The sequence below is a fragment of the Mastigoproctus giganteus genome, chromosome 10 (assembly GCF_048544385.1).
Source record: "Mastigoproctus giganteus isolate SK-2022 chromosome 10, ASM4854438v1, whole genome shotgun sequence".
In the NCBI taxonomy this organism is placed as follows: domain Eukaryota; kingdom Metazoa; phylum Arthropoda; class Arachnida; order Uropygi; family Thelyphonidae; genus Mastigoproctus; species Mastigoproctus giganteus.
In genome coordinates, this window is record NC_143584.1 from 29,336,372 (window position 1) to 29,358,846 (window position 22,475).

General features: G+C 36.6%; 1 protein-coding gene across 3 annotated transcripts in view; it reads left to right on the forward strand.

Annotated features, from left to right (window-relative positions):
* Nucleotides 1-22,475, forward strand: part of LOC150078920 (septin-7-like) — a 510,661-nt gene that overhangs the window by 462,845 nt on the left and 25,341 nt on the right. For all 3 annotated transcript variants that reach the window (XM_090382840.1, XM_090382838.1, XM_090382839.1), the window contains 2 exons: nt 3,483-3,618; nt 12,984-13,147. In XM_090382840.1, the coding sequence (XP_090238966.1) occupies nt 3,483-3,618; nt 12,984-13,147 (300 nt within the window). The remainder of the gene's footprint in view (nt 1-3,482; nt 3,619-12,983; nt 13,148-22,475) is intronic.

A 22,475-nucleotide genomic window follows, 5' to 3' on the forward strand; every position in this document is an offset into this window, starting at 1 on the left:
AGTACATATATATGTAATAATATTATCCCTCTATACATTAAAAAATTTTCCTCCTATTGATATTTATTCGAGCCAATGAGAGAAGAGGGCGAGGTAATTATGTCACTGTAATGCAATTAATTATTGACAACTGCCTCCATAACATTCACAAACCTCGTGCACACTCTTTCCCGTATAACATTTGATGTTCCATTGTAACTTTTTTTGTATATTAATGAATATTGTATACAGTATTTGCAAATACAGTCAGACCTCTATATAACGAAATCAATCGTTCCCTTGAAAAAAATTAATTATACACAAATTTCATTATAAAGAATGGGACCTTTTCAACAATGAAAAATACCGTAAATTCAGAAATATAGTAAAAGATGGGAAAGAAGTGGGAATGAATAAATTTTCTAACATTTTAAAACAATTTATTAATACGTACATATTAAGAAATGACTGATGATGCCCGCAATTTATTAGTACACTTTTAAGAATTATGTCGTAAAATATTTGGTTATTTTTTGTTGTACACTGGATTCTACTGTACACCGTTCATCAAAATGTTCACATTTGTTTAAACTTTAAACATTCAGATATATTTTCTGTTACACTTTCTTCCCACTGAAGGCCTCAATGCAAAGTTTCAAATGCTGCCAACATTTGTTTGGAAGGTTTAATATTGCCCTCATTTTCATCCAACTCATCGTCAATATTGTCACTTGTTCTTTAAATACTCTCCAAAATGATGGAGTCACTTGGATATTCAGCTACTATGACATCATTATCAACTCCTAAAAATTCGTCAAGAATAATTTCTCCACCAATCAAACCTTGCTTGAAACTCTTCTCAAGATTCTTTAATGTCTTCTAGTAGTTCATCCCTCTCATCTCTGTTAATTAGCATTTTAGCAAAACCTGCTTTTGCAAAACAATTCTTGATCGTTTCCGTCACATCTTGACTCCACACTTTCGCCAACTCTGAAATGCACATCCACAAATCTATAATAGAATCTGTAGGTTTGGTTGGTTTCAATTTTTTTTCAGTATGCACCTTCAGTAGTGCATTTTGATAATGCATTGGTCCATTGGTTGCAGTTAAGATGAATTACTCAGAAGGAAAAAAAACAAGCTTTACACTTGTAAGTTTCAAAATTATTGAGTGAAGGTGGGCGGGGCAGTTTTCGACAATCACCGTAACTTTTCTGTTTTCTTTCATCATCTTTCTATAGAAATTTAAAATCCACTGCTCAAACATTTCTCTTGTCATTCAAGGTTTTTTGTTGTAGTTCAACTCTAAAGACTTTATTCCTTTGAAACATCGGGGTTATTTACTTTTGCTTGTTACCAAAAGCTTCAGTTTTTCATTACCAGCCATATTTGCAACCAAGAGTGTAATTTTCTCCTTACTATTTTTACCACCTAAAAATTTATCACCTTTAAAAGTCGGTGTCTTGTTCTGCAAACATTTAAAAAATAGACGTTTCATCAATGTTGAATATGTCTTTGGACTCTTAGTGCTCCATAATTTTTTTCAAAACTGTAAGGATCAATTTTGATCTCCCAATGCAGTTTTCTTCGATTGCAACTCCACTTTCACTCTTTAAATTTAAATGCCATGACACTCTTTAAATTTGTCCAGCCTACCAGAACTGGCTTGGAATGTTTTATGCCCCAGAAAAGATGCATACTCCATAACCTTTTATTTTATTAATAGCCCTAGTATCAGCATGTTTTGGTCTCGAATCAACTTCATCCTCTTAAAAACTGCTTCATCTACATCTTCCCAAAGGCATAATTTTGCACACTTCTGACTGGGTCCCGTTTCCTCAAACAGTTTGAGAATTGAAACAGAGTTTTTCAGAATGGTTGACATACTACTGGCAGGGACATCAAATTTTAAAGCAATTTCTTTTTTTTTTTAATGCTGCGATCTACAGTATTAAGCACTTCCACGTTTTCACACTACACTCAAGGATTTCTTCCTCTTAGACACTGTAAGGTTACTTGCACAGCAGTTAAAACAAAGCTGAAATTAGGGACCGCTTCTAGCTACCATGTAAACAGAGACAGGTGAAAGTGGGGACAACTCATTTCTTCGAAACAGATGAATTTCCGAGATAAAGGAAAATCACTTTCCTAATTCTCTAATAGGATTCTTAGGTTGACCACAGCCAATGCCCACGTTAGGAATATACCTTAATCTTTGCCAATGGCCGTGGACAGCTGACAAGCAGGACTTCTCAGCATAGTAGTGTATAAATTAGCATTAGTAAAGGCACATAATGCAAGAAAGCAAGCTTATATAGCATCAGCCAAAAAAAAAAAAAAAAAAAATCTAATTTCACCCACCCACTTGCTCCAAATGTTTGTCTAGTTCTGCCTCGAGTTGTATAGGTTTTACTCCCAAACTGCCATCTTTTTCTATCCACACTGTGGTTGGCTAGTTTCCTCCTGCAGGGTTTTACAGGCACCATTAAATTGTAAAATGTTTTAGCTCTTAATTCGTGCTTTCTACAGCATCAGCTTTATTGCCTAAAGACCAGAGGTGCGAACAATGCATACCCGGGTCTCTCGAAATCAGTTCATTATATGGAAACTATTTTCAATGTAATGACCAAGGGGAAATCAAAAAAGTTACTACAAGAAAATTTCGCTATATGGAAATTAGTGAATGAGAGGTCTGACTGTAGTTTAGTATTTTGTAAATATTTTAAATATTTGTATAGTTTGTAAATGTTTAAGTTAAATATTTTAGTTCTGCCCTTTCAGATGCAACAATAATCCTCATGCATTATGGAATCTGAAGCGACAGACCTTTTCCTAAGTGACATATGTAAATGCAGGTAGATAATGCACAGTGGTATTTATTCAACCTTGAGAATGCCGAGCACTACAAATGCACAGATAAATAATTACATAGATCATTTCCTGATTAGATATTGATCAGTGTGTTTCAACAGGTGTATCTTTTATGTAGGAAAGATTTGACTTACTCCGATACCTTTATATTTTACATAGAAAAGCGTGGGTGATCAAAGCGAGCAGGGGCCAAGCCCCCTAGTATGTATTAAAATGCTACACTGCTATGATAACACATATACACACATTCATACTCCTCAGACCGTATGCGAAGGAGCATCTTCTTTTTCTTGGTTGTGCATCATTGGTGGGAGAGAGGTCCTCTTTGAGAATTACTTGCTGTTACTTTTCTGAAATAAGTATAGAGGGTGAAACAGATTTTGAAACTAAGGGACTTTATTTTGAATTTAAAGTTAAATCTGACCATATGCATTCTTCTGTTTTTGTGTATTGCCAGATTGATTAAATAAAATAAAATTAAAATGAATTAAATGAAATCGACTTGTGGTCCCATTTACATTCAATTCAAGTGGTGCCTTTAGCTGGAAAACCTACAATCTGGGTGTGTGAATTTTTTTTTTTTTAAATGCTTTAAAAGTTTTGTTTCTCATTAGTTATACAAAATTTTCTAGGAATCCTCTGGCCCAGATGGAAGAAGAGAAAAAGGAGCATGAAATTAAAATGAAGAGAATGGAACAAGAAATGGAACAAGTATTTGAAATGAAAGTTAGGGAAAAGGTACAGAAGCTAAAGGATTCAGAATCTGACGTAAGAATTATAATGTTTTCTAGTGTGTGTGTGTGTGAGAGAGAGAGAGAAAGTGAGAAATATAATTCTGTTAATTTCAGTAATAATGTAGGAATTTTTTACCATGCACCAACTAAAGCTGAGAGGAATATGTATATAAATACAGTCATCCCTCAATTTGCACGGTTTCATTATTGTGTGGTCAGTTATTTACTACCAAAATTTTAGATTGTGTGGCGAGTTTTGCTAGCTGCATGATTTTTGTTTATGAAGCTTCAAAAATAGGAATGAAGAGCAAATTTTAAAAATTTATTTGTTTTTTACATGATTGAAGATTTCATTGAAGGAGAAATACATTTCACCATAATAATGTAGAATCCCACAGAATTCCAGCTGTTGGTATTGCAAATGCAATAAGATTGAGTTTACTACACATTTATAGGTGCCTCCGTAGCCAGTTGGGAAGGAGCAGCAGTGAGTAGCACACGCTTCTTGATTAGACCGGGGTTCGAGCCCGTCACCACCAAATACGGAGGATGCGGAAAGGTTAGGGAATGACCACCGCATATCCCGGAGCAATATGGCCTTAGTTGCTAATGCTCCAAATAACAAACAACTTAATGTCAGTAAAACTACCCATTTATAATTAGATGCACTAACAGAAAAGCCCAGTAAACCGGAAAGTGCAAAGTGTTTTATGGTCGTGACCTCCTGAAATGTGCTTTAGAAAAATATCACAGAAGCTTTCAAAACTGATTCTTATGACCAAACATAGCAATAAACAGTATTGTGTTTGTCCAGTTATTTTTGAAACAACTTCCTCATTCAGGAACCCCTTTCATCATTTATCCTATGTTACCTGTTCAGACAGAATCTTTTCCTGGTTCATGGAAGCTCTCATAATTATTGCTAAGGGTTTGCTTACTTCCTTTACTGCCTCCTTTAATATAACTGGATAGATCCCATCCAACCCAGGTACCTTTCTTGTGTTTATCTTCAACAATTTCTCCTCCACTTTACTCTCAGTTATTACAAGATTATCTAGCTTACTGCCAGAGTTGAATACACCTCTGGCATTCCCCTCGCTGAATAACTCCTCATGTGCGAATGTTGAGGGAAAATATTCATTTAGTTCGTTAGCTACCTGAGCAGGATCATCAACAGTTGAACCATCGATATCAAGTGGACCAATCTGATTCATCCCCTTCCTTCTAGAGTTTACATAAGTAAAGAACTCTTTGCTGTTTTTCTCTGCATCCTTTGCCAAAGATTTCTCGTAATCTGCCTTCGCCTGCCTAACCTTCTTTGTAACTTGGTTACAGATCAACTTATATCTATCATAGGCTTCTGTGTCACGTGTTAATTTCTATGTATCCCATGCATTTTTCTTCTCTGCCATATGTCTCATTAGTTCATCTGACATCCAGTTAGGCCTAAACCTTGAACAATATTTCTTAGTTGGTATGTAAAGCCTAGTAGCTTCCAAGATAAGTTCTTTGAATGCTTCCCATTTTGAATTTGCTGTTGGTAACATCATCAGTTGGTCCCACTGTATAGAATTTAAATACTGTCTCAGACCATCGTACTTGCCTTTACGAAAGAAAAACCCTTCTCTTTAACCCTGATGGTAGTTACCCCTTTGAGTAAATCCCACTTTAGCACACTGTGATCACTGCCACCTTGTGGTTCCTTTATCTGCAGATTCTTATTGCATGAATAATCACTACTGATAATCAGATCAAGAGTATTACTCCCTCTAGTTGCCTCACGAACATGCTGATGTAGAAAACAATCATCCAATAAATCCACAAAAGCCTTGCTGGTGTGTGAGTGACCAACTCACAAATTCCAGTCAATATCTGGGAAATTAAAATCCCCCATTATAAGACTCTCTGATTTACTGGCCCACTCTATTTCCCTGTACAGTTTCTTATTATACTCATCAGAGTCATTAGGCCTATAGCACACTCCTACTCTCAATTTTGATCTCCCAATGCTTATGCCACACCAAACTGACTTGACACTGCACTGTCCAGCGATGTCGACTGGCTTCACTTCCTTGGATTTTATGTGTTTCTTAACTAATAGAATAACCCCTCCTCCCTTCCTATCCTGTCTATCCTTTCTGTACACATTGTACTCCCCAAAATTCCAGTTCTGCATTCCTTATATCTGTGTGACACCACGTCTCTGATATCCCAACAATATCTGCCTTTGATGTTTTGAGCAATACCTCAAATTCATCAAATTTATTTACCAAACTCCTAGCATTGGTGTACACACAAGTATACATGCATCTGTTCCTATTCTTAGCTATCCTAACACAACCCATGTGTTTACTTGTACCGCAATGACTCCCAGCAGTCTCTGAAATATCCTGCATCTTGTTTTCCAGGCTTCTGCTCATTCCAATAGAAGCAGTGCAAGAATCACTTTCACCTCTGCCTGCAGCTACTTTTAACCTTTTAGTCTGTGAATCAATGGACACTGCTCAACGTGGACTAATGTTATTAGTGGAGTTCCTCAGGGTTCAGTGTTGGGTCCATTGTTGTTTTCGGTGTTTATGAATGATATTGATGATGGTATATCAAGTTTAATGTCCAAGTTTGCAGATGATACAAAGGTTGGCAGGGTTGTTAAGGACACTACTGATGCTATGCTGCTGCAACAGGATCTGGAAAGGTTGAACAGATGGGCTGAGAGGTGGCAAATTAAGTTTAACATTGACAAATGTAAAGTACTACATATGGGAAACAGTAACCACAGAGCAACGTATCAACTCTGCGGTACTACACTGACAGTGACCTCTCCCTTCTAAATGTGGGAACTGACACCTTCCAGATGCCTACTCAAACATTTTCTGCCATTGATCTTTTTGTCTGCTATCCTGTTCTTCTCTCCTCGCTTACTGGGGAAGTGGAGGCAAACCTGTATGGAGAGATCCCTTTTCTGCAATAGTGACTTTATTTAGGGTAAGATCGTGTTGCCATTTTCGGAATCACATTGGAAGCCTGAACAGGCTGACTGGAATACTTTCCATCATATGGAAGATTTTGATCTCACTACAGTCTTATCAATGATGCAGTGACTTATATCACATATAATAGTGTCTGTGCAGCTGCAATTCCAAAAACACCTACCCAGTTTCCATCACTTTCAAAACCATGATGTAGAATGCAAAAAAAAGCAAAACAAAGCTTGGGAATATTCCAACAATATCTCACCATGGATTCTCATAGTCTTTAATGTGCATTTGATAAAGCATATTTCTGACATCAGAGCAAAAAGGAATTGTGGATCTGTTTTAATTCCTCTGTTATCCAGTTGAACAGCCTTAAGCTGGTCTGATACAAAATTTGGAAAGTCACGGGAAGATACACATCACACCCTTCATCAGTCCTGGAACATAATGGATGCACTATTGCAGATTCATTTGCAATAGCCAATGCTCTTGAGGAAAAAAACATTTTCTAATATCACTGCAACTTCATCTTACTCCTCACAATTCCTGATCCTTAAACAGAAAAATGAAAAACAGGAGTTAATTTCTCATCAGAGGGTTTTTCAGCCTTACAATAGGCCATTTATCATGAAAGAGCTAAACTGCTCTCATCCTCTCCAGGGCAAGTGCTGTTGGACTAGATGAAATGAAATGATTAAACAACTTCCACCAAAGTCTATGGATACCTGCTCTTTCAACATAAGTCTTTCTCGAAGAGCAGTTGTGGGATACCTAGTGCAAGGCTTTTTTGCCTTTGCTGGAGCCAGGAAAGGATCCTAAATTTTTACCTATCACTCTGACTAGCTGTTTGTGCAAAACTCCTGGAGCATATGATCAATGCTTGTCTTATATGTTATTTATAAGCAAATAACCTCCTCTCCAGCATACACTGCATGCTGGAGAGGAGGAACAGGTCCACTTTGGATCATTTAATTAGACTGGAAACATCTATCCAAAATCTTTCCTCAAATGCAACCAACTGATATTAGTCTTCTTTGATATGGAAAATGCATATGATTTAACCAGGAGATTTGGTGTCTTAAGTGATTTTTATAGCCTTAGTTTTAGAGATCATCTTCCTCTTTTTGTTAAAAGCATTTTATCCCCTCATTTATTCCAGGTTTGTAGAAGAATAAGAGAAATTTACCTCAATGTGATATGTAGAACACTTCCATATGATACTCTCCAGAAATTAAAACAAATAAAAGATTAACGCAAAATGATTACAGTAAAAAATCGATTGAAAGCAATTTTTCAAAAATTAATTTAAAAAGTTTAAAGTAAATTTAAAAAACGATTTTCCTTCCTGAAGCAGACAGTGCTTTTCGACCGTATGTCATGATCACAGAAATGGAAATTACAGCGTATGTGAGCTTGAATCTTAAGTAGAAAGATTATTTGTCCTAGTACGTGTGTGTGAAAGCACGATTATTTGTTTTTGCGCATGCACTCAAAAGACCACGAATCGGAGATTAGATATGAACAAGGAACGTTAGTAGAATTCTCATGTGATTTAATTTCAATTGCTTCTGCAATTAATAGTCTTGTATAATTACATTGGACCCTAAGTATTTAAATGAAAATGTATGGTTTTCATTAACAGCATGAAAGGCTAATTATGGCACTTCTGAACAAGAAGCATGTACTAAGGACGCATGCTGTCTCACTCGAATATTCAGAGGAAACCGCATAGATCCTTGGTAAGATGAGTCGCAATCACTACAAGAAATGTATACCAAGTCATTTATTTGTGTAACAAAAGAGGAAAGGACTGCGCGATTGTTCAATATAGCGTGTAATTTCCATAATGGTCTGGCTACAGACCAATACAGAGTAGTTTTTTGTTGTAGTTTTTTTGTATCCTATCCTTAGCTTGTACCCTAATTCGATTTATTGTAGTAAGGGGGTAACCCATGTTTAAGAATCTGCTGAGTCTAAAGCAGATTCCGTCGTTGAGTATTTATAGGCATTAAGAAACTGATTAAAGATAATAGATCTTTTATAGTGAATGGGTGGGAGCTGTTATAATGCAGAAGCATACTGGTGTTCGTTGGTTTATGATACATGTTAAATTGGATTTTATTGGCATCCTGAGTAAGCATGAAATTTAGAAGGTTCAATGACTTAGTATCTGTATTTTCCCTTTCCAGTGTAAAATTGAGTCTAGGATGAATACTATTAAATGAAAGTAAAATGTCTTGAATAGTGCTACTAACAATAATAACCAAAACATCATCTAAATACCTCCCATAGGTAGAAAAGGCATCAAATGTATACGCTCAATTGTTGAGAGATAGACCTCCGATATTAAGCTGTTTAGACTCAATCCCATTGGCAAACCAAAAATCTGGTTATTACTGATAGTAGCACTATTCAAGACATTTTACATTTGTTTAATAATATTCGTCCTAGACTCAATTTTGCATTGGAAAGGGAAAATACAGATACTAAGTCATTAAATTTTCTAAATTTCAACCTTTCTCAGAAGGCGAATAAAATTCAATTTAACATCTATCGTAAACCAACAAACACCAGTATGCTTTTGCATTAATAACAGCTATCACCTGTTCACTACAAAAGGTCTGTTATCTTTAATCAGTTTCTTAATGCCTATAAGATCTCACTATACTAAACAATCGCTCAGTCCTTTCCTCTTGTAGTGATTGCAACTCGTCTTACCAAGGATCTACGCAGTTTCCTCTGAATATTAAAGTGAGACAGCACGCATCCTCACTATGTGCTTCTCGTACAGAAGCGTCAGAATTAGCCTTTCATGCCATTAATGAAAGCCATACTTTTTTATTTAATGAGGCCAAAATACTTAGGGTCCAACGTAATACTATAATTGCATACGAAACTATAATTGCAGAAGCAATTGAAATTAAATCACATAAGAATTCTACTAACATCCACCGTTCATATCTAATCTCTGATTCGTGGTCTTTTGTGTGCATGCGCAAAAACAAATAATCGCAGCCTTTCACACGCATGCATGAGGACAAATAATCTCTCTATTTAAGATTCAAGCTCACATACTCTGTAATTTCCATTCCTGTGATTACAACATATGGTCGAAAAGCACTCTCTGCTTCAGGAAGGAAAATCGTTTTTCAAAATTTATGTTAAACTTTTTAAATTAACTTTTAATTAATTTTTTAAATTAATTTTTTAATTTTTTTCAATCGATTTTTTTACTGTAATCATTTTGAGTTAATCTTTTATTCGTTTTAATTTCTGAATAGTATATCATATGGAAGTGTTCTACGTATCATATTGATATCAACGTAGAACGTATTGAATATCATAGCTCTGTTATATACTATCAAATTCCAAGTGTGTGAAAGATCAACTCTCTTGGTCTTTTTCCCAAGAGGGAAGAGTACTTAGAGGATCAGTTTTAACTGTTAGAATTTTGCCATCAAAGTGAATTCCATTTCAGAACAACTTCCTTCAACTGTAAACCATACCCCTGTGTTCATGACTTTAGCACATTTTCCCAGTCATGTAATATGAGGATCATTAGAAGACAATTGCAATGAGCTATTTGTTTTTCAACTTTTAGGCAGTAGCCAATAGCTGCAGAGACTGCATACATTTCTGTCACAAGCAGAATTATCATCCTGAATCTGAATTAAGGCTTAGTCAAAATGTTATTGTAGTAGTATCTCATACAAAATTCTTAGGGCTCATATTGAATAAGAAGTTAGCCTTCTCTTCAACACATTCATCAGCTGCGCACAAAATACACGAGAGGTTTGAATAACTCCTGCCCTCTCCTCTACGAGGTGGGGTGCAGGATGATGCATCTTACTGTGCCTTTGCTATGCATTTACATGATATAAATTATATTGTGTGTTTCAAATACACGCATGCTTCGATGGCTGGATCCCATCCATCATCGGGCTATCTGTATCACTACTGGAGCATTTCAAACATCTGTTTGGGGTATGTAGGCGGAAGCTAATGAACTCATTATTGCTTTATGAGAAGTAGCTGTCTCTATGCTTTCAAACTGCAGTTCCTACTAAACTACTCCAGTGTAAATAGGCATTATACAAAGTTGCATAATGTCTATCAGAATACCAAATTCCCATGCAGTATTCACATCCTGGAGCTGCTCAGAGATATTTGCATATTATGGTAAACATGGTTGCCCAGTGCTTGCACCTGCACAATGGTGGGACTGTTGGTAACCCTTGTACCCTTTGTGCAAGTCCTGAAATACTGCACCTAGTATACTGGAGATAATCACCCATGTGCGAACCAACATAAGCAGGAGTATTCCTCTGTGTTACTAAGCAATAATAGGCGATAAATTACTCTCATTAACTGGTGCAGTACCACCACTTTTCTTACTGGAGGCTTGAAGTGGTGAAACTTGTGTTCAGTCTCCAGAGAAAAACTCCAACAACCCCCAACCCTTCCATCATGGCAGTATCTATTCTTCATTACATTTTAAAGGTTTTAATCAGTACTTATAAAACGGTATTTGCAGGCTGTTCACTAGATAGTCCTTGAGCAAACCTATTGCTAACTCTCTGGATGTATCCATATCAGCAGCTATTTTATATTCTTGCTTCCTGTACTCTGCCAGATAGTGAATAGAGGGAGTCCAAGTAGTGTGTATTGGGGGAATTGTCGAGGCCACATTATGTCAAGGGCCGACCGGGCTAGCCAGGTGGGTAAAGTACCTGCCTGGCAACCCAAAGGTCATGGGTTCAAATCCTGCCTCGGGCTTGGATAAGAGTAAAAAAATGCAAAAAACTTTGGGAGGTGCATTATGGCCACAGAAGCCTATGCGCCAACAACAACAAAAAAAAAAAAAAAAAAAATTACATCAAGGAGTTGTGTATATTCTTGATGTATGCCATATTCAAAAATTTCATTACTTCATACATCATGTTGCTCTGCTTTTACTTTATTATTGAATACGTCGTGAATAGTCGAATGAGGAAATGTTTGGGAGGTTTAGATCTTTTTGCATATACATTTGTTCTATTAGTTTGACTATTCACGACATATTCAATAATAAAGTAAAAGCAGAGCAAAAAAAGTAAGTGAGACCACGTATATTTCATAAATATACGTGGTCTCACTTACATTCTGCCAATCCCCACCTACTTGGCCCTGGGTGCCAAGCAGTTTGTGATTGAATGATTTCTCTTAGCTTTTGCTGTGATTTTCTAGTTATTTTATGCTCATATCATTAATAAATCTTTTTATTAATCAAAGCAGTACAGTATAATTGTTGACTGTTTTTTTGGAATTGGGTATCCAGTTTTCTCTCTGACCGCTTGCTGCAGATGACAGTAGATGGCTCTCTGTCTTCTAACTACTTCGCTAATGCTGGTGTTCCTTAAGGTTTAGTTCTTTCTCCCACTCATTTTCTCTTGCGTATTAATGACCTTCTTACACTAACTGGAAATTCTATCCATAGTATTGCTGATGTTTAGTACATTTGCATTCCATCATCTAATTTGAGAAACCTTGCCCTGTACAAACAACTTCTTGAATCATCATCATCATCACAACCATTTTCAATCTACTGCAGGATGAAGTTCCTTCTGTTTTGTGCAATGGCCATCCATTTACTGCCTACAAACTCTTAAATTTCATCAGTTCATTTCTGTTGTTTTCTTCCAGGTTTTCTTTTAGCTCCTTTGGATACCATTCTGTTATTTTCTTAGTCCATCTGTGATCATGTCTTCGAGCTATGTGGCCTGCCCAAGTCCATTTCAGTTCTTTAGTTTTGATAATGTCCTTTGCTTGAGTTTGCTGCCTAGTCCATGTGTTTCTCTTCCATTCTTTTGGTAAGTGCCCAAGTTTCACTTCCATAAGTCATGGTGGGGAGTATACATTGGTTCATTATTTTACATTTCAGACAAATTGGGATATTTCTCCTTGGTATGTAACTATATTTCCTGAATGCTATCCATTCGAAATTTATTCTTCTCTTGACTTCCAGCCATTTATCATTATTACAACTAATGACTTGTCCAAGATAAGTATATGACTCCACTGTGCCAAAACACTGATACAATAGTGGTACCAGTTAAACTGCATAGTTAGAAAACAAATGAAAGGGCAGGATAGTTCTTCAAAACTTTTAAAAATTTCTCTGAGGTCATACAATTATTATAATTTTAATAGATATGCTTCCCAGCCAATTGGAGATAAATATATAGAACTTAATCAGGTAGTTTCAATTTTGTTTTACCAAAATGAGATAGCTTCTTTAGCATTACCAAATACACAGGCCAAAAAACAATTATAAAATGGTTGCATTATTTGCTTGTGATGACTACTAAAGGTTAAAATTTCTAGCTGAATGAGCATAATTTTTTGCATTGGCATTATCTTGATTGATCATTATATGTATTTTCAGTTACAACGACGGTATGAACAAATGAAAAAAACATTAGAACAGCAGCACCAGGAATTAGAAGAAAAGAGACAGTTATTTGAAAAGGAAAAACTTTCATTTGAATTGAGCAGTAAAGATGCAGAAGATGCTGTTCGGAGGATGTCTGTAGATACAAACACTAAAGAGTAAGTAAGAAAGCTGGTCCTTTCTATTTAATATTTCTATGATGGTCTTAGTGATATCTCTTTTATGGCAAAATGGGTTTTATCTATTCATTTTGCATACTGACAATCAACCAACAAGCATTCACTTAGAACTCCCAAAGTGTTACACAGTATAAAAACTCATTGCACAAAAGTTTAACTTTTAACTAAGTAGTATGAGGGGGCATTCAGTAAATAATCTCCCTAAAGTACTTCCCATAGTTATATTTTAATGATTCATGATTTATCGTGCTCCTACATATCTCAACTTGAGTCATACCAATTTTTATCTCACTATGTTTAGGTTGTGCTGCTGTAATAGAAAGAAGGAAGATACCTGTATCAAATTATGGATTTGCTGAAATTGGAGCATCATTCCATCATCAAGTTTCTCACCAAAGAAAGAAATGGGTCAAAGGCCATTCATGAAAGGATGGTGGCTGTGTGTGTGGCAACAGTACACGTTCACATTATAAGGTGAAATTCTGGTCAAAGTAATTCAAGTGGGGTAGAGAGTCCATCAAAGATGATCCATGTCCAGGAAGGCCTGTGACAGCAACCACTCCAGAAATGTACCAAGCTGTGGAAACCCTTGTGCTAAATGATAGGCGTTTAAAGGTGTTTGAAATCTCTAGGGAATGTGACATATCTGAGGGAACAGATATAATAATCCTCCATGAACATTTGGGGATGACTAAGGTTAATGCAAGGTGGGTCCTCAGATTTCTGACCCCTGTGCAGAAGCAATTGAGAGTATGGTGTTATGAGGAGAATTTAGAGCTTTATGGAAGAGCTCCTGAAACTCTCATCTCCAGAATTGTTACCGGTGATGAAGCATGAGTTCATCACTGGGATCCTGAGATCAAGCAAGGATCAGTGCAGTGGAAGCACAAGGGTTCTCTCCCACCCAAAAAATTTCACACACCCTTCACCTGGCATGATTATGGCCACCATTTTTGGGATGCTTGTTATACAGTGGGGAATTTTGTACATTCACTACTTGGAACACAAGCAGACAGTCATTGGGGAGTCATATGCATCCCTACTTATGACATAAGGGATGTCATAAAGGAAAAATGCTATGGAAAACTTTCCAGAGGTGTGCTGCTTCTTCAGCACCAGTGCACAGGTCACATACTGTTGCTGGTTGCTGCTGCTTTGAGAGACTGTGACTTTACAGAACTTACCCATCCACCTTACAGCCAGATCTGGCCCCCAGTGACTATCTCCTGTTTAAACACCTCAAGAAAAGCTTACGTGGATGTCGCTTTTCTGACGATAATGAACTAAAGTCTGCTGTTTCTGCATTCTTTGATGAACAGGACAAAAATTTTTATTTGTCTGGTATTTCCTCATTGCCAATAAAATGGAACAAGTGTATTGAAGTTCAGGGGAATTACATTGAAAAGTAAAACCAGATTTTTGACTCTGTCTCATTTCTTTCATAGGTAGGTAGATTGAACACCCCTCATAAATGCCTGGTCAATTTGTGGCAGCCTGTTGATATAAAATTATTTACTGCTCAAGAATGGAGTAGCAACTTGTTCAAACAATTCATCAATTAGACCACCTCTGAAAAGTAAAGCCTGTTGAGAAAATCATGAAGGCAAATTGCATAATGTTTTCAGAAATGTTGAACTACTTTTAGACTCACGTTGCAATATTGTTATTTATTTCATTTTATAAAGGTCTTGAAAACAACTGTTTAAAATGGTTTTAGCTATTCAATTTTCTTACTGACAATCAATCACACAAGCATCTATTTAAAACTCCCAAAATTGGTATGTAATTTAAAAATTCATTGCATAAAGCTTTAACTAAGCAGTAGGTGCCTGGTCAACTTGTGGAAGCCTGTTAATATAAAAGTCGTTTACTGCTCAAGAACAGAGTAGTCAGTTGTTCATACCAGTCATTCATCAGACCTTCTCACAAAGGTTTAGATTATGAAGTAAGTGAAAAAGGAAAATTGCATAATGTTTTCAAAAGCATTGGTTTGAATTACTTCTAGATTGTCATTTATTTCATTTTATACAAGTCTTATGAAAACACCCCCCCCCCCATACACCACAAAAGAGAAATATACACAATTGCCACCTTTTCTGGTTTTACCAGATTTTACTTATTTATGGACTTCAAATTTGTCTTAAGGACTCTGGCTCCTCAGTGTTCAGCACAGAAAATATCCATCATGAACATACTTTCAGTTTTTGTCCTGGTAGCAGTGGTGTCTGCAGGTTATGTATGATTTTTTTCACTTGGAAAGTGTTATTTATTTTCTTTATGGTGGCATGTGCTATATATGCTTTGTTTCCTTGCATTGTTCTGCCATTTTAATACTGATAACTTCAGCTGGAATAAATTATTTTTAGTCTTATTGCATCCCTAGACACATCTTCCTCTGATAAGCTGCAGTTATAATAGGACACCTGGCTTCAACTTACATAGTCTTCTAATTTTACTGAATCATACTGTACTCTTAAAATGTATAGATACTCCTTTATCAATGAAGTGGGTAACACTGCCCATGTGAAGTAGAAGCATTTATAGAATAATTAAGAAAGCACCACAGATATTAGTAGCAAGGTGTGTATTTGTTATTTGCTATTTAGAATTTCAATTCAGCATATTATATGAAAGTGAGAAATGTTTGTGCTGTAGTTCTTAATTGCCATGCTTAATGCCATGAGTGTTTTGTAGAAGTGCTCCCTCCCTCCCTCCCTCCCTCTCTCTCTCTCTCTCTCTCTCTCTCTCTCTCTCTCTCTGTAAACAAGGTGTATGGACATTCTGGTGCATTTTGGCTAGAATAAATCTCCCACTAAACTTCCAAATATTCAAACCACCAGCCATACCTTTAAGCATAGTACCCAGCATTGTATTTGAAATTGTTTATGTAGCATCTGTTAGATTGGTAGTGATTATTATTCATTGTCATTATGTGATGTAGTAAGTTTGAATTACATCATTAGAATCAATTACCTAATCACTCAGTACTTTGCCAAATCACTTTAGATGGGGAATGATCATCTGCTACAAGAGTTTGCAGCCATTGATTAGATTATTATCCTATATAGCAGGAATGTTTGGTAAGCCCAATTTGGCTCATAGAAAAAATATTAATGGGAACAATTCGTGTATCAAAATAATACTTAGTATTATTTATGTTAATTATTGCTTAGTATTACTTATTACTTATATTACTTAGTATTAACTATAGAGTGAAAGGAAGCCACAGGCGTTTGTTGTTACTGGCCAAGGAAAATTTATAATAATAAAATAAAATAGAATAATATAATAAAATACAGGCAACCCCCCCCCCCCCCGTATAACACGGTACTTCTACAACATGGTTTTGCTCTAACATGATTGATAAATTGTGGCAATCCTTGCACAACATGGTATTTATATAACATGATTTCGCTCTAACGCAGTTAGAGAATTTTGGTGAATCTCGCATAACGGTATTTTTGAGCTTTTATGCGGGGAAAACGCTGCTATTATGTTGGATGTAATTTTTCAACATTTGCACTCTTTTTGAATCCTCACTGTTGACTCTCTAGTCAAAAAAAATTATTGAGAGATCCCGGTATTTATTTTGTTGTGAAATCCCAGTGTTACATTCTATACTATTGAACTTGTGGAAAAATCTAGATTTCAAAGTTTTATTACTATTGGATAGCACACCAGGCCATCCAAAAGATTTAATTCATCCAAATGTTGAAGTTATGTTCCTACCACCACAGTTGTACTAGGTTAATACAACTTCTTTCATTCAGCCATTAGATCAAGGCATTATATCCACCTTTAAAACTCATTACATCAGATAATCGTTACAATGGATTTTGGTAAAAATTGATTCGGAATCTATTGAAGGCATGGAAACATTTCTCAATTGTGGACTGTATCAGAATCACAGCTTTATCACTGAAAGAAGTAAAACCGTCAACATTAAATGCATTTTGAAAAAATGTATGGCCAGAGTCAGTTCATTCAGGAATCAGTGCGATAGTAGAACTTGCCACGTCGGTAGGAGGGGAAGGTTTTGATGATATGACAGCTGAAGCCCTTGTGGGTTTCTAGATTGTTGGTTTCCAGTTGATAGAATCGTCCTCCTCCCCACATTGGGTGGAAAAGACCTGAGTTCAAATCCTGCCGATGATGGGAGGAACTTTTATGGGTCTTTTTCACAACGTGGTTGAGTTAGTCGGTCTCAGGCAAGGGGGGGGCCTCTCCGTAGCCAGGTGGGCAGGAGCAGCAGTGCTTAGCACACGCTTCTTGATTCGACCGGGGTTCAAGCCCATGACCACCAAATACGGAGGATGCGGAAAGGTCAGGAAATGACCACTGCATATCCCCTGAGCAATATGGCCTTAGTTGCTAATGCTCCAGATAACAAACAAACAGGCACCTCCGTAGCCAGGTGGGAAGGAGCAGCAGTGCATAGCACACGCTTCTTGATTAAACCAGGGTTCAATCCCGTCACCACCAAATACAGAGGATGCGGAAAGGTTAGGGAATGACCACCGCATATCCCCGGAGCAATATGGCCTTAGTTGCTAATGCTCCTAAAAACCAAATAACAAACAAACAAACAAACAAACTCTCAGGCAAGGGTAGCATGGTTTTTTGTCCAGCAAAACAGAAAATCAACCTTGGTACACGCAATTTATATACAATATACACAGAGTAACATTGCCTTAGTTGCCTATGCTCCTAAAAAAATTTAAAAAAGATATGATTACTGTAGATATTCAAGAATTACTGGTAGAAAAAGAGGCTGGTGGAAATGGCATCCGAGGTAAAACCAAATCAATTCAGAGGATGCTATCACAGATGAAAATTCTAAACGTCCAAATTTTACGCTAAAAAGCATATGGGAAGGCATAAAGTTAGCCAATCAATTAGAATCTTATTTTTTTAATGTAGATTCTTCGACTGGAAGGAGCCCAAAGTTCAAAAGGGAGCTTCAAAAATGCTTAGTTCCATACGATGAAATTCACAAAGATTTATCAAGCAAAAGCAAACAAACCCAGATTACTGATTTTTTAAAGAGAGTAGAAGATACACAAAATCTATAATGATGTATTTTTGTTAGCTTTTCAAACGTAACCCCCTTTTTGTACTTTTTTTTAGTCCCATATAGCACGGTTTTGCACAACACAACATTTTATAGGAACCTAACTACCGTGTTATACGAGGGTTACCTGTATATATATTTTATATATATAATATAAAATAAATAAACCCATTCCAGGTGCAGAGAAGGACAAGATTCGTGAGGGAAAGAAAAGGGTAGTCTTACCAAGAAAGGCTTCAGGTCTGCAATTTGTAGCATCTGGAGACTAGGCAAATGTGAGGTGATGTAATTGAGGTGTTTAAAGCTTTGAATGGATTGAGAAAACTCAATGCTGATGGCATTCTTCCTCTTTCTCATACTACACATGAGAGGACATAAATTCAAATTGAGGAAGGATGGTTGCAGGATAGACGCAGGAAAGTTTGACTTCCTTACTCACATTAAAGAACTATCCAGCTGACCTTTGAATTACCTCATGCTCTCAGTCTCAACTACCCATAGAGGCAACTTATTCCAGTAATTAACTCACTGGCTAAAAGGTTTTCTACAATCTCTTTCTCCATAATTTGAATTTATTTTCTGGAAAATCTTGTTTTCCTCCTGCATACAAAATACCTAATTTTCAGTGTTTTGAAAGTCAAAAGCTGGCAACTATGTTGATTATCATGAAATACAAATCTATATGAGTATTATAAGCATATGTGTTTCAAAACTGTCAATGGGGTAAGACAGGTGAAAGTTGAATATGAGAAGTCACTAACAAAGAGAGCTAAGAATGGGACTAAAAAAAAGAAGAGAAAGAAGAAATTGAATCAGATAGACCCTTTATTCAATCAAACTTCAATAATCACAGATGTGGTCATAAACGTAGTGAATAGGTAGGTACTTTGCAGCAATATGAAAAACTGTTTGAACTATGAGAAAGTGACAAGGATTCAGATTCTTGTAAAATAATAAGTAATATAATGATCTGAGAGATAAATCTATTAGAAATCTTGAAGCCAAGGAAAGTAAGGCTGCACAGACCACTGGGAATGTTATGATATTATTAGATTCCAAGATGATCTCTTTGGACTTGAGAATCTCTGATAGCTCCTCAGCTCAAAGAAGTGATGGCAACTATAGATCAGTGAGTTTGATTTAGTGGTAGTTATGATCATGAAATCTGTGGTTTAAGATACAATATAGGGCATCTTGATAGAATAGTATTCTTAATGAATCACAGCATGGGTTCATGAATGGAGAGTCTTGCCTGACCAATCTGTTAATGATGAAGTCATTAAAGTTGGATGCAAGAAATAACTTAGACATGATTTACCTTGACTTTAGTAAAACTTTTGATATGGTTTTGCATGAAACTGGAACAAAATGGGATTATTCATAAGGTCCTGTATTGAATCAGTAACTGGCTACAATATAGGATATTCGTATAATAAATGGACATTTTTAAAAGTGAGCTAGTGTAACAAGTGGAGTCACTGAGAGATCAGGCTCTCCTGTTTCTAATCTTCCTTAATGATGTTTGTTGATGAGGGGTAAGCTCTCCAAGTATGCTGATGATTTGAAGGTAGGAAAGGTGGTTAACTTTTCCCTGAGTCTGTATGTATTTATGTATTTTTCAAGATTGTTTCAAAAAATGTGTCCATTTATGTGCAGGTCTTGAAATCTTTCAGTAAGTGCTGTCTTCTGTGAAGGAGAAGGTTACACCTGTCAGACTTTGATTATGATTGATTTGGTGAAATTCTCTGGAATTTGGATCCAGTTTGGAAGTTGATAAAACTAAATCAGCAGTACATAAATACAAATAATGTAGAAAATATTACATTAAAAAAAAAGTAACAGTGAGCTTTGTTTTATAATTTTTTTTTTTAAATTGGGATATAGTTTTTGACTATAATTTCAGGCAAACAAGTCAAAATAAGAGCAAATAAATATTTAAAAGCATTTAATACATTATATACAAAGTTTTCTTTTCACAAATTTTTAAATTTCTATGAAGAAACACTCCACAGAACTGGTCTCCTCCAGAAAAGTTTACACCTCAGTGCCCACATATTTAATAAACTCACTCGTGAAAGGGTTAAGAACCAGGCCATGTTGTTGCTTCAAAATAACTTAAATTAATTGCAGTTATGGTCTTAAAAATGCTTCTAAATAAAAGGTCAGAAATCCAGAAGTTATTTATGAACAGGAGGAGGGGTTAAAAGTGGTTCAGAGTGGAAATGACTTAAGATATAATCAGATCTTAAATTTACTGTGCAGTGTAAACAGGTGGTTAGCAGTAGCAGTGGTGTTCTATATATGATTTAGGAGTTGCTAATTAGCATTTTCAGTAGGTGAAAATTGTTGTTCCTCTGTATAAGAATAGTGGTGAAACTGCATTTGGAATATTGAGGTCTAGAGGCCACACCTAAGAAAAAAAAGTAGAACGTCTAGAGAGGGTTCTGTGAAGTGTATCCAGATTACTGAGGGTATCAGTTAATGTATTTATTAATAAAGTTGCAGGCTGAAAAGCTTGGCAACTAGACACCTTTGGGAAGAGGGAACTTCTAACTGAAGTCTGTGAGGCCTTAAATGATATTAGTAAAATGAATGCAGGAGAGACAAGGACCAGGGGACACAAATATTAAAATCGCAGGGGGTAATAGAAGGCTAAATCACATGAAGTTTATGTTCAGAGTGTGTTATAAATTATTAGAATAAATTACTTGTCAAGGTAACCAAGATTGCAATTTTCCAAATTTCAAAGCAGAACTGGATAGTCACTTTTTGACAATAGGGGAAGTATCTGTGAGTGGATTTTTTTTTTTTTTGACAGATGCAAAAAGGCTATTTCCTTGCATCATTTAGCCATTCTGATATTAACTAAATTATCTTATAATATAAGATATTGATGTAGTGTCAATGAGGTGACACAAACAAACACTATCTGCATGTTTAAAACAAAGCTATTAATTGAGATTTTGAAATGTTCGAATTTGGAAAAGTACATTTTAATCGCATATATAAATATTATTTAAATAGAAAAATAAGAGATAATAAATGAGGCTCTTAAGTCTTTGAAGATTATCTTATGTCTCTCTTACACATTTAGTAAGGTTGGCCACCTCTGCCATGTAGGATAGATAAAGTAATATGCAGCGAATCTTTTTTGCCATCACCAATTTAAGGTTTCATTTTCAACAGTTTTTTGCATGCTGATAAACACTGAATTATGACCACCTACCTAATACTTCGTAGGTCCTCCTTTTGCCCTCAGTACAACAGCTATCCGATGTGGCATTGATTGAACATGATGTCGGAAGCGTTCGGGAAGTATGACCAACCAAGCTCTGTGTAATGTGGTCAGAAATACAGGTGTCGGGGTGATTGGTGTATCCAGATGCCTGATATGCCTTTCCATAGTGTCCCACAAGTGCTCTATGGGATTGATATCAGAGGCCAATCGATATGCTGAAAGTCAGAACTGTGTTCCTCAAACCATTCCTGTACAAGTGCCCGATGGCTTGGCACATTGTCATCTTGGAAGACACCATCACCATTCGGGAAAAAGTGTAACATAACAGGGTGTACACAGTCAGCAAGCATTTGACAATAGCGAAGACCAGCGATATGTTGTTCCACATGCATCAGGGGTCCTAGTTCCTGCCAGTGAAACATGCCCCACACCATACAACTGCATCCACCGGCCTGCACTTTTGATACCATGCATGTTGGATCAAGAGCCTCATGTTGTTGAAGCCAAATCCATACACAACCATCCACAGTGTGGAGTAAATAACGTGATTCATCCGACCAGCACACCTTCTTCCAGTCTTCTACGCCAATGAACCTTGGTTAGGAGAGGATGCCATGGGGGTCGTCTGCTGGTGTGCAACACATGGTCAACACAACCCAAGCGTGCAACACGTGGTCATGCCAGATATTGTGCTGGATTGGCCCATATTGTATTGGATAGTCAACTCTTCAACAGTGCTGCGCCTGTACGTCATCGGATCCAGCGCTCACCTCTAACATCAACCTTTCGCTGACCTTTGCAGTTTTGCCATCAGGTTGCTGTTTGACCATTTTGATGCTATTCCTGGTACACTTTAACTGCGGCAGCTCTCGAACACCCCACGAGTTCAGCTGTTTGGGAGATCAAGGCACCAGCTCGTCGAGCACCCACAATCTGTCCGATAAATCCTTCCTTTTACCCATCAAGTTTGGAATTTTACTACCTACTGAACCACTGAC